Raw genomic sequence first — 18,816 nt, forward strand, 5'->3', positions numbered from 1 at the left:
GTAAAGACAGTCTCTTCAGCAAATGGTGCTGGGAAAACAACAGTTGCATGTAAATCAATGAATTTAGAACACTCCCTCACACCATACACAAAAATAAACTCAAACTGGCTTAAAGACTTAAACATAAGACAAGACACTATAAACCTGTCAGAAGAAAACACAGGCAAAACATTATCCGACATAAATCTCAGCAATGTTCTCCTAGGGCAGTCTACCCAAGCAATAGAAATAGAAAAAATAAACAGATGGGACCTAATTAAACTTATAAGCTTTTGCACAGCAAGGGAAAACAAAAAGACAATCTACGGAATGAGAGAAAATATCTGCAAAAGATGGGACCAACAAGGACCCAATCTCCAGAATATATAAACAGCTCATACGACTTAATAATAAAAAAAACAAACAACCCCATCAAAAACTGGGCAGAAGACCTAAACAAGCAATTCTCCAAGGAAGACATACAAATGGTCAATAGGCACATGAAAAAATGCTCAATATCACTAATTATCAGACAAATGCAAATCAAAACTACAATGAGGTATCACCTCACACCTGTCAAAATGGCTATCATTCAAAAGTCCACAAATGATAAATGCTGGAGAGGCTGTGGAGAAAAGGGAATCCTCCTACACTGCTGGTGGGAATGTAGTTCGGTGCAGCCATTATGGAAAACAGTATGGAGAGTCCTCAAAAGACTAAAAATAGACTTACCATATGATCTAACAATCCCACTTCTGGGTGTATATCCAGAGGAAACCTTAATTCAAAAAGATATATGCATCCCAGTCTTCATAGCAGCACTATTGACAATAGCTAAGACATGGAAACAACCTAAATGTCCATTGACAGATGACTGGATAAAGAAGTTGTGGTATATTTATACAATGGAATACTACTCAGCCATAAAAATAATAAAATAATGCCATTTGCAGTAATATGGATGGACCTGGAGATTGTCATTCTAAGCAAAATAAGCCAGAAAGAGAAGGAAAAATACTGTATGATATCACTTATATGTGGAATCTTAAAAATTTAGAAAGACAAATGAACTTATTTGCAAAACAGAAACAGAGTCCTGAACATAGAGAACAAACTTGTGGTTACTGGAGGGGAAGAGGGTGGGAGGGAATAAACTGGGACTTAAGAGATTTACAGATACTAACTGATATACATAGAATAGATAAACAAGTTCATGCCGTAGAGCACAGGGAACCATATTCAATATCTTATAGTAATTTATGATGAAAAAGATTTTGAAAACGAATATATGTATGTTCATGTATGAGTGAAACACTGTGCTGTACACTAGAAACTGACAGAACATTGTAAACTGACTATACTTGTATATATATATATATATATATATACACATACACATAAAAATGGTAATTCTAAATGTTCAAGAAAGGATATAGTGTATCTACCTAAGATTCCCAGACATACTTAATTATTGAACTCTTTATTCAAGTAATAACAGTTCGAAGACCTGGTAATTTTTGAAATACTGTTTTGGAAATGCTGGCTTAGCACTTCAGACAACCCCAAACTGTAACATTTTTGTGAAAACAAAGTATGCAAATCAAACATTAAAAACATGAAAGAAAACAAACTTACTTGGGATACACTGGTTCATAAAGGTATTTGTCCCCTCTTGACGATGTAATGTGAAAAAACAAGATGTAGCCATTTGCTGTCTGAAAGATAAATTTTATTTACCATGAATTAAAGGGTAAAGCTATGACTGTAACCTTAAATTTTAATTTCATATATTCTTACTTTGAAAGCACTTCACTCTCAAGAACTCTCTTTTGAAGAGCTATAGTTGAATTATGTGAATAAAAATCACTTTGTTTTAATATAATCCATCTTGTTTAATAAACTCATGAGGAAGGGTTTTTATAGATTTGAAAATACTTCAGAGATATGTATTGAAACCAATAGTTCATAATATATTATAAACATTAATATTCTAAAATAATTTTATTATTTAATAATAGATTATTATTTTGAAAACTATACAGAGTATTTTGAACTCTGAAATAATATGCCAAATAATTTTTCCAAGCTTTTAAAGCAAAAATGTCACCAAACAGTAATAGTATGATGGAAATCTTGACTCTACACAGTTTATATAGTGTAACTTCAGAATAACATATTTATACATTTCAAAATCAATCAATGAGCCTGATTTACTACAAAATATACACTGAGACAGTAGAAAAAACCAAAAATAAACTAGCTGATGTTAAAATTTTGGAAACTGAAGGTCTGCTCTAAGTTAACAAAATGTTGTAAAAATATAAATTGTATTAAAACAAACAATGCCATTGTACATATGGCACATATCTGTGATTTTTGAAGCTCAAACAACCACTTTACATTTATATAAATATAGAAAATACTACATTTAGCTTTTTGTAAACAAACATTTTCATGCATAACAGTGAAATGGCAATGTTTTACCAATGCTACTTTATATTCATACTGAATTGTTATGTTACCATTTTAGAGGCAGGAGGGCTTTTACCCAAAGTAAAACTAAAAAACCTGAAAGAATTATTTCAAGTTTCAAATTTCTTTCCAGTAATGCCTTTCTGTTTTTCATATAAAGGAATGCCAGAGGAAACACTCAATTTCTTCAGCAAAGCCAGGTTTTACATATTTTAGCTACAAACGTTAATATTTCATAAAGTATTCCAAAATTCTAGTGCAACATATTGGGATACAAAAGAAAAGATGCTAAAACTTTTCAGATAAAATCATCATTTTCTTTATGTGCAATTTTATATTCTAATCTGAATATGGAATCAAAAACAAAATGGATCCAAACCAAACCACATCAAAAGTTACACAGTTTCATGACTCCTATATAGATTATACTTTAAAACTTGTAAACTTTACTGTTATATGGCCTAGAAAAGTAAAATAATTTGGTGTAGTACTTAGATGAATAACATACAATGTCCAGAATATTAGTCACTAAGGTCAAAAGTTTAACATTTCAGAATATTAAATGCTAATCATATATCCTGAATTTTGCTTATAGACTATAATTCCAGTGAAAATATAGCATCACTTTGCACCAGTATTTAGAAATTTTATATATACAATATATTAGATGAAATTACAAATAGTGGCTCAATTTACTATCGTGGTATTCTGTATCAATCATCTTTACCAAGTATCTATGGCTCTGTACGTACATTAAATGCTATATATTTCCAGAGCTCAATGATACCCATCACTGATAATTTCATTAACAGTCCTGCCCTTGAATAACTTTAAAAAGTTTTGGTAGTAAATGATCATCCTTAAAAAGTAGCACTGTTATGTAACTATATCAAATCTGTTATTATGCCATGCTGGCCTTTTGTTTCTTACCCCCCAAATACTGCAAATAAGTGTATTGCTTGATCTTTAGGCAACAATCCCAATAACTTCTCCTGGCATACATACATACACACCTCAAAACTAATTTTCCTAAGTTAATGAGAAGAGAAAGGACCTCCAAAAGATAAAGAACCTCCAAGTTCTCTTTCCTGTTATTATCCCATATTTTAAATATATTTTTTTCATTCTCCAAGGCATACTACTGGATTATGCAGCTTTAATTACTAAGGCCCAACAATGTGTAGGCAACTTATATGACAAGTCTTTTTATGTCTCTCTCTTTTGTGTATCTATGGGTTAGGGCTATAAGGTCATAAGGATAGGGGCTATTAAGAGGATAAAAGAAGGAAACCACTACTTAAGTAGAGAATGGCAGAGAAAAGACTTGTCTCTGTTAATGCCACTTAGAAGAAAAAGGACTAGAAACAATAACGTAAAAGGATAATAATAATGCAACAAATATTCAGAAAGCTGTGAATATTAACGTTTAACACCATTTTTCCAATTGCAAATCTAGTAACAAAGATTTGAAAACCATGTAAACTACCTCAGCTAATTACGTATTTTAGAAAGAAGAGGTTAAGACCTAGGTGTGGTGGTGGCAGTTGATGTTGTTGTCATTATTTTTAATTGTTTGTTTGTATTTTGCTTTCGGCATTTGAGAAGTTTTCACTTGCTACCCCAAAATAATTTTTAAAAATTATTTTATGATTGATGTGTGACATACACACTACGAACAGTAATTCTCTATAAACAGGAGGAAATTTAAATCTAACTGTATTAAATCTAACTGACCTCAATGACACATAACAAAGTTTTCTATAATAACTTAAGAAAGATTTGAAGATCCAGAGAAATATCTTCTATCCCAATACACTGTCATATTAGGTTTCAAATAAGGCTGAAATAAGACTACCACTTTCTAATTCTTTACCCTAGTTTGTAAGTGGTGTTTTCCATTTTAGCTTTACTTCTTTATTATGCATGTTCAAGTACATAATATCAATCACTCCTAATCATACCACTGAAATAATGATCTAACATTTTTTATAATCTTTCAGACTTTGTACATTCACATACATGAATATATTTAAATGCAAGATGACAGAAATAGTTTCAAATAACACATTCTTTCAAAGATAGGTAGGTGATGAGTATCTCTTGACGTGAGTAGTCTTCAAAAATTATTATTCCTAGTATTATCACATTGTTTACCAGAACACCAAAAAAAAAAAACAACAAAAAAAAAATACAAAAACAAAGACAGACTTCTGCTTCCCACCAAGGTAGATTAAGCTGAAGTCAATTTATGCTACCATCTGAAATAAAAAAACAAAAAACCAAACAATATATGAAGCAATGCTTTTCTAAACACTGACCAAACAATGCAGACCAGTGATCCCTGAGAAATGGGAAATAACTGAGGTAAGTTCTATGATTGAACTGAGGTGAGATATTACTCTTTTGAGAAATTAGAGCCTGGCAGACTCCCTGAGTTGAGGAGATGAAGCTTAGAGTCCAGAAAGAACAAGACAGTTACAATTTACAAGACAGTGCCAGTGACAAGAGAGCTGCACAGAGAAAGAATCGAAGAGCACCAGTAAGCACATGCATGTGAATACACTACCAAGGCAGAAGAGACACCAAAAGGGTTAGTAAAGCTAACAGTGCATGGTGCTCAAACAGTCCTGAAAACAGTGCCTATCCCACCAGCAAGACTCATAACACAAAGGGCATTGATTAGAATGCTCAGGAAGGCAGTCCTCAGGCATGGCTGTGATAATTCTAGAAAGGCAGTATCTCAGAAGTGGGAATAATTAGCTCTAGATTGAGCACTATCCCAAACCTGCAATACAAACCATAAAACAACACCTGAACAAATCAAAACTGCTTCCAAGAATAAAGCTCAAGACTTACAATGCCTGAAAAATATCCAGCACACAACAAAGTAAAATCATTATGTCTGGCATCCAAACATTACCACACATGCAGATAGGCAGAAGAACACAGGCAATCTGCAGAAGAGGAACTGCAAAGGGCCGATAAATATATGATAAGATGCTGAACCTCACCAGCAATAGAAATTAAACGGAGATTAAAATGACAAGATTTTTCATCAATTTAATGCAGGCATAAATGTAGGGACACAGGAATATTAAGAACACTTAGGAATGACTCTAGGAACTGATACAATTAATGTTTATTATAGCAATGTTTGTAGTTGCCAAACATCCATTAAGAATAGCAAAGAAAGAAAGAAACTTCCATACTATGGAATATTGCACAAATACTAAAATTAGTAAGTTACAAGTATATATATTAATCTGTAAGGATAGTCATAATATACTAAATGGAAAAAAATCAAATTGCCAAGTAATGTGTAAATTAAGATCCTAATTTTGTGTGCAAATAATGAAAATTTCTGTATTTATCAATTTAAAAATCCACTCATCTGTATCAGAATCTTATGCAAACATTCAAAATCAAGTTACAAAAAATGCTGAAGTGAGACAATTTTCATATGTCAAAAAAGCTATGTACTAGTCACCTGTAAAGAAAAAATGTCATGTTTTAAATAATCCACTATGTATTAAACTCACATATTTATCAAATGTGCTCCCCATGAACAAGTGACATTAGCAGTCACTTATATTAATATCACTTTGGATTTAAAAACAAATAGACTTCAATAGCCTTTCAAAATTTATGTGCTATTATGTATAAGCACATCTGAAATATCCATGAAAAAGATATAAGCACACACAAAAACTGATTATCTGTGAGTGGTCAAATTACTGATTTTTTTCTTGTTACTCTCTGCATTTCTCAGGTTTTCTTCATTGGACATGAATCAACCTTATAACTTAAAAATTAAAACTTCTGAAAAATCCAATTTTCAAAACTACAAAACTCTAGAAGATAACGTAACAGAAAATGTACATGACTTGGGTTTGATGATGACTTTCAGATATAACACTGAAAGCACAATCAATGAAATACTAAACTGGTAAGCTGGACTTTATTAAAATTTAAAACTTCTGCTCTGCAAAAAAATATGTCAAAAGAATGAAAAGGCAAGCCACAGACTGGCAGAAAACATTTGCAAAAGACATATCTGATAAGGACTTTCATCCAAAATAAACTAAGAATTCTTAAAATTCAAAAATAAGAAAACAAACAACCCAACTAAAAAATTGGCCAAAGACCTCAACAGACATCTCTCACCAAAGATATGACAGGTATCAAATAAACCTATGAAAAAAGATGTTCCATTATTCTGTCATCAGGAAAATGCAAATTAAAACGAGATACCACTATACACCTTTTAGAATGGCCAAAATCCAAAACAATGACACTATTAAAGATGTGGAGCATCAGGAACTCTTATTCATTGCTAATGGGAATACAAAATGGTGCAGCCACTTTGGAAGACAGTTTGGTGGTTTCTTACAAAACTAAACTCAGTCTTACCACATAACCCAACAATCATACTTCTTAATATCTACTCAAAAGAACTGAAAACTTATGTCCACATGAAATCTGCACATGGATGTTTATACCAGCTTTATTCATAACTTAAAATTTGGAAACAACCAAGATGTTCTTTAGTTGGTGAATGTGAATATAAACTAGAGTACATCGAAACAATGAATTATTATTCAGTGCTAAAAAGAAATGAGCTATCAAGCCATGAATAGACGAGGAACTTTAAATGTATATTACTAAGTGAAAGAAGCCAATCTGAAAAGACTACATACTGTATGATTCCAATTATGTGATGTTCCAGAAAAAGCAAAACTATGAGGACAATAAAAAAGATGAGTGATTACCAGGGGTTATGGAAGATAAAGGGATGAATAAGTAAAGCACAAAAGGTTTGGGGGGCAGTGAAACTACGCTATATATACCATAATGGTGGATATATGGCACCATAAATTTGTCCAAACCTACAAGATACAACACCAAGAATGTACCATAAAGATGGTGAAAACAGATTCATCAGCTGTAACAAATGTATCACTCTGATGGGGGATGTTGATAATGGGGGAGGCCATGCATATGCTGGAGCACGGATTATAAAAGAAATCTTAATATCGTCCCCTCAATTTTGCTATTAACTTAGAATTGCTCTTAAAAAAAAAGTCTACTTTTCATGAAGTCTACTTATAACATCATATTAAAATTCATGTAAGCGGAAATGTTAATTCATGTTTTAAATCATACAGAGATGAATTAACTTAAATCACCTGAATCAGGTCAGCATTTACTTAATATGTTTAATATAAACCAGAATACAAAAGCTAAACTTATACTCATCATGACATTTCCATAAACTTCTAGGGAAAGACTACAGGCAATAACTAGGTAAAATAAAAACTGGATATTCGGTAGCCAAAATATTCAATTGTTTGTTATCCTCTCGTATGTATGTATTTTATCTCCCCAATTTGAGAACAGGAATAATTTCTAATTTTTTGTTTTCCTAATATTTAGTGCATGCAAAAGGTTAATAAGTTAATATGAAATTGCATCTGCTCTAAAAATAAAGCTAATGGACTGTTTCCACTTTACTGGGGTGTAGAGGTTGTTTCTAGTTATCTGGTATCTGGTTCTGGGGAATCAGGGCAAAAGAATAGCGGCCTGAATTAAAGAGTTCCACAAAGGAGGTGGTTGGGGGTGCAGGCTAAGAAGTGCTTCGTTTGTGTATGAAAGGAACTTACGTGGGTAATTCTTTAATATCTCAAGAAATTGGCTACCCCTGGGAGAGGCAGTCTCTCCAGGGTCAGCAAGACCCCAAGATGCCAAAGCATAATACAGAAAAACAACAATAACAAAAAGATTAATACAGAGCGAAAATTTTCATTAATTTTCTTGTTACAAAGTTCTAAATATAATAGTACTAAGAACTAAGTAGTTTTTCTTTGTAATACACATCCAGTAAAGAGAATGAAACTCTTTTTGAGGGGATAATATTTTCTGCTTAATTGGGGTTTACAGTTAGTATTCCCTATCATCAAAATCGATTGCAAAGTTTTCTCTTCATGCTATTCTGTTATGTTATTTTACATATTTTATATTTTAAAATGTCTTTTCAGACAAATACTGCCAAATACTGGTATCAGTCTACAAGCATATGATTTTTAAATGAATATACTCATCACTTGGTAGGCAATTACAAAGTCTACTAGATTTCTCCTATTTGTGCCTTTTAATATGTCATTATATTGTAATCACTTTCAATTGAAGATTAGGTGGAAGCACTCTTCATTTGCACTATTAAGTGGACTCTGAAATATGGAAATTTCCTCTGCAATTACATCAAAGTCTGAAAAACGCTATTAGAACCGTGGTTTGAGCTCAGAAAATATATCTATTGCTAGTTTTTGTTGGAACTAGAGATCTTACTTCTCCTTAACTTTTGACAGCAGTTAAGTATTAAAAAGTAGCCTGACATTACTTGTAATTCAAACTCTGTCATCAAGATGGCTTAACCACATATAAATTTCACATAAAAGTACTGTTTTGCTTATTATTTTAGACTGTATTCATTAGGAAATATTATCAACTCTGTAGCAAAGCTATCTTCCAAAGTCATTCAATGTCTCATAAGTGGTTGAGGGTGGTTCTTAAAGTTCAAAAAATTTCAATCTCAGACCTGTGCTCAAAAAATCCACAAAAAATCTTTACCACTGACTGCTAAGCCAGCAAATGGCTGTGGACTTGGGCAAGTCAGTACACTCAGGTTTTATTTCTGACAAAAACTTAAAATAATCATAGGTTTTAAATGCTTACATGTGCACACAACCTTTGTAAACTTGTCCAACTAAGCCTTTTTCTGCTCCATATTTTTACCACCATCAATTAAAATCAATTAAAACACCTCAATAAATTCTACTCCAGGCTGTACTAAATTAGAATTAGTGTTTTCTCAATTTCTTTGAAAAGTCTTTCACCTGAAGTTGTTACATACACGCTATTCAGGAGGAGTAATTCTTGGTCATTTCACACTCTGCCTTGACTGCTCATGTATTAACATCTGTCAATTCATCACAAGAACCACGTAAATTCACAATGACTGCACCTTCATATTAATATTTTATTTTTATGAAAATATTCTAATGGGATGAGATATCCCATTTTAAATTTTCTAATTTTTCTTGATAATTTCAGTGAGTTGAGAATACTGTGATGAGTACTTAGTGGGGTAATGCCAACTTATACTGGATTCTTTTGGCATCACTATAGTGTTATTGCATAATAAACACAATATTTTGCCATCTAATTTAATAATAAAATAATCCACACTCCTATGTGCTTTAAAAGCATGGCATTCAAAGTCTATTTTTCTCTTCTTTTATCACTTTGACATGATCAGTCTGCACTAGTAATAATATAATACAAAATGTCACAGTATACTGATATGCATGGCGCTTGAAACACTGAATTTATAAATGCTTTACTACAACTTACAGTGCATTGAGCAGGAGAGTGAAGAGATAAGGCACCACATATGGTCATGGTCAGGACTACTCAACTTAGTCATTAGAGCTTGAAAGCAGCCATAGACATGTAAATTACATTTTCATGCTCTAAGAATACATTATTTACGGACAATAAAAATTTAAATTTCATATAATTTTCAAGTGTCAAAAATATTATTCCTCTTTGGTTTTTTCCAATTATTTAAATACATAAAACTATTCTTAGTTCATGATCCACAAACAGGCAGCAGAGTAGATATTGTATGTAGTTGGCAGTCTGCACATCACTGCTGCAGAAGTGAGGAACTACTCAGTATTTCTGACCTTATGGAGCCATTTTCAGATGATTAACCCAGTCAGCATAACATAGCATGAACAGGAAGAGGACTGAAAGTAGAAAGAGAAATTACTGTAGTAGTTAAGAGGACAGTAAATGGAATCTAAGGACCTTAGTTTAAAGCCCTTCTCTCCAGTATACACTATCTGTGCAACCTTGGACAACACAACTTCTCAGATCCTCAGTATACTTATCTACTATGAAGGATAACAGTATCTACTTCAAAGTGTTGATTTAAAGATTGAGAGAGATGATCCACATAATCTGGTTATAACAGTACTTACACAAAAGGTTCTCAGTGTTAACCATGCGTTATTGCTAACTCAAATTAGGTGGTAATGACAGCCCAAGAGTTAATAATGACAAAACAGAAACTGAGAAGGTGAAATTAACTAGATCTAAGCCCATTAGTAGAACAGAGGAAAAATGTACAAACAGATCCAAATGAATTTGAGAATTTAGTATGACATTAACACATAAAGTTTATCATTTTTGTGAAACATCCTTGGGAATAAAAAGTAGAATTTAAAATATAAATCTGGGACAACTATGTGAATATAAATGGAAGATTTAAAAATCTAGACTAGATTTCAAGGACAAAACAGGAAAGTGCGAAGAATAAACAGAAAAGGGTATGGGCACCATTTAGGGATGGGGGAAGTAGAAGAATCAAGAAAGAAGATATAGCAGGAGAAACCTGAAGAGAAGAATCAGTACAGCAATTTCTGTCACAGAAGGTAAATAATAATGGGTGTGAAAGGGTGAAAGGAATTCATCTGCAAGAATCAAATTTAAAGTGTAATGATTTCACAAGAAAAAATTAAAGTTGGAAAATCTACTTACTGACACAGCTATCATGGTACTATCCGGCCTCCATTCAGCTTGCTTGTAGGATCCAAACTGCGAAGATGATTTTTCAGGTTCCTTGTAGGTTACGATTAACACACTAGGCTGGAAGGAAACAGTTTTATTTTATTAATATCTCATAAAAATATATACAAATAAAATTTAAGGTAACATCATAGAATACTCTAAAAGTAGTTTAATAATTCTGTAAGTGTAATAAAAGGTAACACAATCCAATATTAAATCATGAGCTTAAATAGTCTAATAAAAAAGACAATAAAACCATAAAAAAGACAATGTGAATAAGCCTGTATCTATTAAAGAAATTAAATCAATAATTAATCACCTTCAAAAACAGAAAGTACCAGGCCCAGATGGGTTCACCAGTGTATTCTACCAAACACCTAAGGAAGAAATTACAAATTTTTCTGCAGTCTCTTCCAGAAGATAAAAGCAGAGAATACTTGCTAATTCTTTCTATGAGACCAGCATCACCCTAGTACTAAAACCAGCAAAGGCATTATAAGAAATAAAATGGCAGACCAATCTCTCTCATGCACATAGATGCAAAAATTCCCAACAAAAGATTAGCAAATCAAATCCAACAATGTATAAAAAGAATTATATACTACAATCATGTGGGATTTATTACAGATCTGCAAAATTGGTTCAACATTTGAAAATCAATTAATTTAATCCAGCATTAACAGGTGAAAGGGGGAAAAAAAACCCCACACAATCATATCAACAGATGCAGAAAAAGAATATGACAGCATCCAACACCCACCCATTCATGACAAAAACTCTCAGAAAACTAGGAACATATGGGAACTTCTTCAACCTGACAAAGACATCTACAAAAACCTATAGCTAATATCATACTCACTGGAAGAAACTAGAAGCTTTCCTGATAAAATCAGGAAAAAGGTAAGGACATACTCTCTTGCCATTTCTTTTCAAAATCATATTGGGAATTTTAGCTAATGCAATAACACAAGGAAAGGAGATAAAAGATATACAGATTGAAAAGAAACACATACAACTGCCTTTGTTGTTAGATGACATGATTGCCTATATAAAAAAATCAAAGTATGAGCAAAAAATCTTGTGGAAATAAGTGATTATAGCAAGATTGCAGCATGTAATGTTAACATACAAAAGTAAATAGCTTTCCTATAAATCAGCAAAGAACAAGTGGAAATAGCAACAAAAAATATCTTGGTATAAATTCAAAATATGTATAAGATCTACGTGAGGAAAACAACGAATTTTAAAAAACAAAATCAAATAAGAATAAATAAGTGGAGAGACAGTCCAAGATCATGGATAGAAAGACTCAAACTGTCAAGGCGTTCAATGCTTCCCAACTTGATCTACAGAGTCAATATAATCCCAATCAAAATCACAGCAAATCGTTTTATAGATATTGACAAAATGATTCTAAAATTTACATGAAGAGGCGAAAGACTCAAAATGGCCAACTCAATATTGAAGGAAATGAAGTCAAAAGACTAGTACTATCCAACTTCAAGACTTACTATAAAGATACAGTAATGAAGATAGTGTGGTATTAGCAAAAGAATAGAAAATAGATCAGTGAAACAGAATAGAGCCTAGGAATAGACACACATAAACCTAGTTAACTGACCTTCAACAAAGGAGCAAAGGCAACAATGCAGAACAGATAGTCTTTTCAACGAATGATGCTGAAACAACTAGGCATCCACTTTCTGGCACTACAAGAAGCTCCACAAGATCATCTCGTACTCTGCCTGCCCTTGCCCTAGAATCAGTGATTTTTTTTTTTTCAGGGACTCCTGTCTCTTTTATTAGAAAGAGTATTTCGAAAACAAGATCTGAAAGGATGCTTACTGCTAGTGGAGTGTCATTGCTTCTAGGTCCTCTCAGCAAACACGACAGGAAATATATGATCCTATAGTAACCCACATATACACACGTATCTCTACATACTTGTTCCAATTTATGCATATACTTATAAAAAGAAACATATGTGACTACAATCAAGCACAAGTGGTTCATTCTAGCCTTCTGCCTTACTTACTTAGAACTTTTTCTTGACCATGAGAAACCTGGCTATCATTTCATATAACTACTTTAGTTCTTTGTTCAACCTTACTATATGCATATATTTTGGAATTTCTACCTATATCCCTATAAAACAAACTTAGCAAATAGAATATTTTTTTTATGGACAACTCCTTTTTCTTTAGCCTTAAAATAACCAGTTACAATGCCATTTTCCAAAGTTACATAGGTCATCCCCATAAAGGGTTTTTTAAATCTCTAAAAGTGAAATACAAAAGTTCCTAAGAAGCTAATAAAGCTCCAGACACATTAAAACTGATAGGCATTAGTTGTCTGTACTTCAAATAACAATTAAAAGTTAAAAACAAATACCTTGGGGGGACTGACATCAGCAACATGTCAGAATAAGTAGTCCTGGATCCTCTTTCCCTCACAACAATTCAGCAATAATTCACAGAAAGATTCCCTTTTGTGAGAAATACAGAAGTGAATTGAAATGCACTTAAGTGCTGGGAATGTAAGATCAGACTCATTAAAGCTGGTAGGGAAATTTAGAACACCCTCTTGCCAAAATTCCTACCACCAACACAGTGCCATACACTCAAGATGAAACCCTCCAGCTAATCTCTGCAGAGGAAAAGAGGTGGTCTGCGCTTCCAGTGCCCAGTCTTTTCACATGGGCTCCCTAGAGGACAAGCTTGCCAGTATCTCGCTAGTCTCAAAGCACTGTCAGAACCAGCATAATCTAGCTATCTGATGGAGAACAGAGACAGTGGCTTGGACTGGGAGTCACCACAGCTCCTCATCGCACTTTAGCAGAGGCAACAACAGTAACAACAAAATTCCAGCTCTCAATTCCTCCCTGGAAAAAGAAAAAGTTGGTCCACATGTCCAAAACCCTGATTTTCATGGGGGCTACTCAAAGAATGTCTTCTGTCTTCCCTGTCTCAGAGTGCTGATAGGATCTGGAAAATTCTAGCTGTGAGAACAGAGACAGAGGTTTGGGAAGGCAGTTGCCATAGTCCCTCCCCTTCGCTAAACACAGAGTAGGTGAACAACAACAAAAAAAAAACCCAGCCTCCAGCTTCTCCCTGGAGGGGGATTTGCAAAGAAAAAAGCAAGCATGATGTACTAGTATGAAGTTTTCACAGGCCATTAGAATCCCTGGCTGAGCTGATTGGTAGGGATCTTTTACTATTTGAGGCCAGTTCATGAGGACTGGAGAGGAGGCTGTTTTGTCCAATACAGTCACCAACAAAGAGTCAAGGAAGATGAAGAAACAGGCAAACACGTTGCAAAGGAAACAAGATATATCTCCAGAAAGAGACCCAAACAAAAACAGCTGTATGATTTACTAGACAGATAATTCAAAATAACCATCATAAAGACATTAAAAAAATCTGTTCACTGAGATTAGGAGAACAATGCATGAACAAAGTTAGAATTTCAGTGACATAGAAAATATTAAGTGTGTGTGTGTGTCTGTAGATCGACTACAAAACAGAAATCATGCAGGTGAAGAATATAATTGAAATAAAAAATTCACTAGAGCGGTTCAACAGAAGCTTAGATCAAGCAGAAAGAAGGAAAAGAAGGTCTAAAGATCATTGGCAATCATTCAATCACAAAAGAAAAATGAAAAAAAAAAAGTAAAAAAAAGCCTAAGGAACTTGTGAGACACCAACAAGTAGACCAATATATGCATGGAAGAAGAGAAAGAGAAATGACTAGTAAGCTTATTCAAAGACATAATGGCTAAAAACTTCCCAAATCTGGGGAAGGAAATGGATATCCAGATCCAAGAAGCCCAAAGAACCCAAAAGAAAAGAATCTCAGAAATCCACAATGAGACAAATTACAATCAAATTGTCCAAAGTCAAAGCAAAGAGAGAATTCTGAAAGTACAAGAGAAAAACAATTTGTCATGTACAAAGGATGCTCCACAGGACTTTAAGCAAATTTCTTAGCAGCACCTTGCAGGCCAGAAGAGAGTAGAATGATATATTCCAAGTGCTGAAAGAAAAAAAAAAGTTTCCAACCAAGAATACTGTAACTGGCAAGTTGTCCTTCAAGAAGGAAAGAAAGATAAAGTCTTTCCCAAACTAACAAAAGCTGAAGGAGTTCATCACTACTAGCCTACTTACCAGAAATACTAAAGGAAGCTCTTCAAGTTGAAAGGTCACTAAGCAGCAACACAATAGCATAAAAAAGTATAAAATTAGCTGGTAAGGGTAAATATATAGACAAATGCAGAATACTGTAATACTATAATGGTGGTGGGTAAACCCTTTTTTATCCTACTGTAAAAGTTAAAAGGCAAAAGTATGAATTAAAATAACTACATCTAAAAATATATTAAGATTCAAAACATAAATATGCATAAGTTATGACAATAGTAACAAAGTATGGGGGAGGGGAAGTAAAAGTGTTGAATATTTGTATGCAATTTAACTGAAGTTGTTTCTAGCTTAAAATACACTGTTATAACTACATTTTATGTGAGCCCCATGGTAATCCCACACATACATAGTCAACTGATTTTCAACAGAGGCTCCAAGTATAAACAATGGAAAAAGTATAGTCGCTTTAACAAATTGTGCTGGGAAAACTAGAATGCACAAGAATAAAAGTGGATCTTTATCTAACACCATACACAAAAATCAATTCAAAACGAACTGAAGACTTAAAGGTATGTTCTGATACTGTGAAATTTCTAAAAGAAATCATATGGAAAATATGACATTGGTCTTAGCAATGATTTCATTAATAGCACCAAAAGCACATACAACAAAAACAAAAATAGACAAGTGGAACCACATCAAATTAAAAACCTTCTATACAACAAAGGAAACAATCAATAGAGTGAAAAGGCAACCTACAGAATGGGAGAAAATATTTGCAAACCATATTATCTGGTAAGGAGTTAATTTCTAAAATATGTAAGGAACTCCTATAACTCAGTGAAAAACTCAATAACCTGATTTTTTTAAACATTTTTTATTGAGCTATAGTAATTTTACAATGTTGTGTCAAAATCCAGTGTATAGCATAATTTTTCAGTTATATATGAACATACATATATTCATTGTCACATTTTTTTTCGCTGTGACCTACCACAGGATCTTGTTTGTATTTCCCTGTGCTATACAGTATAATCTTTTTTACCTACTCTACATATGCCTGTCAATATCTACAAAATTTTGAACTCCCAGTCTATCCCTCCTACCCCCCTGATTTTTTAAATAGGCTAAAGACTTGAACAGACATTTCTCCAAAGACAAACAAATGGCTGACAGGTATGAGAAAAATGCAAAATGTCACTAATTATCAGGGAAATGCAAATCAAAACCATGATATGAGATATCGCCTCACAACTATTACAATGGCCATTATCAAAAAAACAAAAGACAAATGTTGGTGAAGATGTGGAGAAACTGGAATCCCTGCACTGTTGCTGGAAATACAATACAGAATACCCAATATGGAAAAAAGAGGTTCCTCAAAAAATTAAAAATAGAACTATCACATGATCCAGCAATCCTACCTTTAAGTATTTATCCAAAGAATTGAAATAAAAATCTGGACGATATACTGATACTTCCATATTCATTACACAACTATTCACAACCACCAAAATATGTAAACAACCCAAATGGCCACTGTCAGATGAATGAATGAACAAAATGTTTGTATATCCATACAATAGAATATTATTCAGCTTTAAAAAAGAAGGAAATTCTGCAATATGAATCAATATGGGTAAACCCTGAAGACATTTACTAAGTGAAATAAGTCAGTCACAAAAAGACAAATGATATATGATTCCACTTATATAAGGTACCTAAAATGGTCTCATTCATAGTAAGCAAAGCATACAATGGTGGTTACCAGGAGCTGGGGATAGGGAGGGTAATGGGGAGTTGCTAATCAATCAATGGGCATAAAGTTTTAGTGAAGCAAGATGAATAGTTCTAGAGATCTGCTGTACAAGGCAGTATCTATAGTTAATATTATATTGCATGTTTAAAAATTTAAGAGGGCAGATCCCATGTTAAGTGTTTGCATCACAATAAAATACAGAAAAAACCCTTTCATGTTTTAGAAATACAATTACTTAACAATATGTTATTTATGTTGTTAAGTAATTGTATTTCTAAAACAAAAAGAAAATAGTGAGTCAGTGGACTGTTTTACAAATCTGTTCAAAGTGTGGTAAAATAGACCATGACCAGATTCATAGATTTACTTTTACATTCAGTCTGTTGTGACATGTAGTTTTAACTGAAGTATATGAAGAGAATCCACTTACACAGGTGGACTTTTAAAATAATGGTAAATATTCTTCAATACTACATTGAAACTTGATAGGGTTATTTTCTTAAAAATTAGTTGTAATGTAGAATCTGAATCCTTATCTATAAAATTCTTCTACTATTTCCAAAACAAAAGTACCTTGGATAGCATTTGTAACGGATGAAGAGAAGAAAATATAATTGGGGAGATCGTTAGGAATTTATTTTAATAAATTAGAAGAGAAACCTGAATCTGAAAGGGAAATTAGAAAATCAAAACAACCTTTAAAAAGGATATAGTTGAAGGACTTCTGTTACCTGACTTTGAAATCTATTATGAAGTTATAGTAATCGAGACAGTGTGGTACTGACATCAAGACAGACAAACAGATCAATGAAACAGATTAGAGACCAGAAATAGACAAGTTAAATGAGAGGTACAAAGTCAATTCAACGGAGGGATGATCATCTTTTCAATAAATGGTGCTGAACAATAGGACAGCCATATGAAGAAAAAAGTATTTCAAACTACACTTTGCACCATATAGAAATATTAATTCACCTATTTTAATTAACTTATTCACCCATTACAAACCTATATATAAAACCTAATCCATCGAAGTTCAGGAATATAGGAGAAAATCTTTCATGGTCCTAAGTTAGGCAAAGATTTCTTAGATAAGACATAAAATCATGGCTCACAAAAGAAATATTATTAAAGCTGACATACTGGTCCTTATAAAAATTAAATATTTCTCTTTAAAAGACACAACTAAAAAAAAGCACAACACTATAAATCAACTATACTTCAATAAAAAAAAAGGACTAGAAAAAAAAATTTACAAATCACATATCTGCATCAATGACTTGTATCCAGAAGAAATGAAGAATTTTTTAATCTAAGAAAATAAACAATGCAATTTTTTTAAATAGGCAAAAAATTCAAATAAAATACTACAGTATCAGATTTTAACACAAAATTTGAAAAACATACTGACATAAGTAACTGAAAGGAAAAGGGAAGCATAAGGACAGCTTTTTCTTATATTGGAATTCCAATTAATAAATGTTGAAGGAAAAAGGGATGAAGAGAATCATTATCAGATAAACACCACATAATAGCTGCTGACAAGTTCCAGTGATGGATGCTAAACTCAGGGAGCAAAAGTGCAGGATATGCACAGTATCTTCCTCAAGTTACTTTTAACTACAAAGGGAAAAACAGTAACTTGACTGTAGAGTAGGCTGGCAGACACTAAGTGATCAAGGTAAACACCACCAATGGTAAGATATATGAGCATCATGAATTCTTTGATATGATACTGAGAAGAAAATTTTTGTGGTATTTCTGCCAAAAATACATAAGCTCATTCTGCTCATGAGAAAATCAAATAATCTCAGGCTGACAGATTCTATAAAATGA

At 32.9% G+C, this 18,816-nt stretch overlaps 1 protein-coding gene across 5 annotated transcripts in view; it reads right to left on the reverse strand.

Annotated features, from left to right (window-relative positions):
- Positions 1–18,816, reverse strand: part of RIC1 (RIC1 homolog, RAB6A GEF complex partner 1) — a 103,001-nt gene that overhangs the window by 63,761 nt on the left and 20,424 nt on the right. For 4 of the 5 annotated variants that reach the window (XM_015242579.3, XM_006208147.3, XM_015242577.3 and 1 more), the window contains exons 2-3: positions 11,053–11,160; positions 1,615–1,694 (exon numbers count right to left, since the gene is read on the reverse strand). In XM_015242579.3, the coding sequence (XP_015098065.2) occupies positions 1,615–1,694; positions 11,053–11,160 (188 nt within the window). Of the gene's footprint in view, positions 1–1,614; positions 1,695–11,052; positions 11,161–18,816 lie in introns of those variants that run through there. The other variant, XM_031676950.2, reaches the window with a different exon arrangement.

This window comes from Vicugna pacos, chromosome 4 (genome assembly GCF_048564905.1).
Source record: "Vicugna pacos chromosome 4, VicPac4, whole genome shotgun sequence".
Taxonomy (NCBI): Eukaryota; Metazoa; Chordata; class Mammalia; order Artiodactyla; family Camelidae; genus Vicugna; species Vicugna pacos.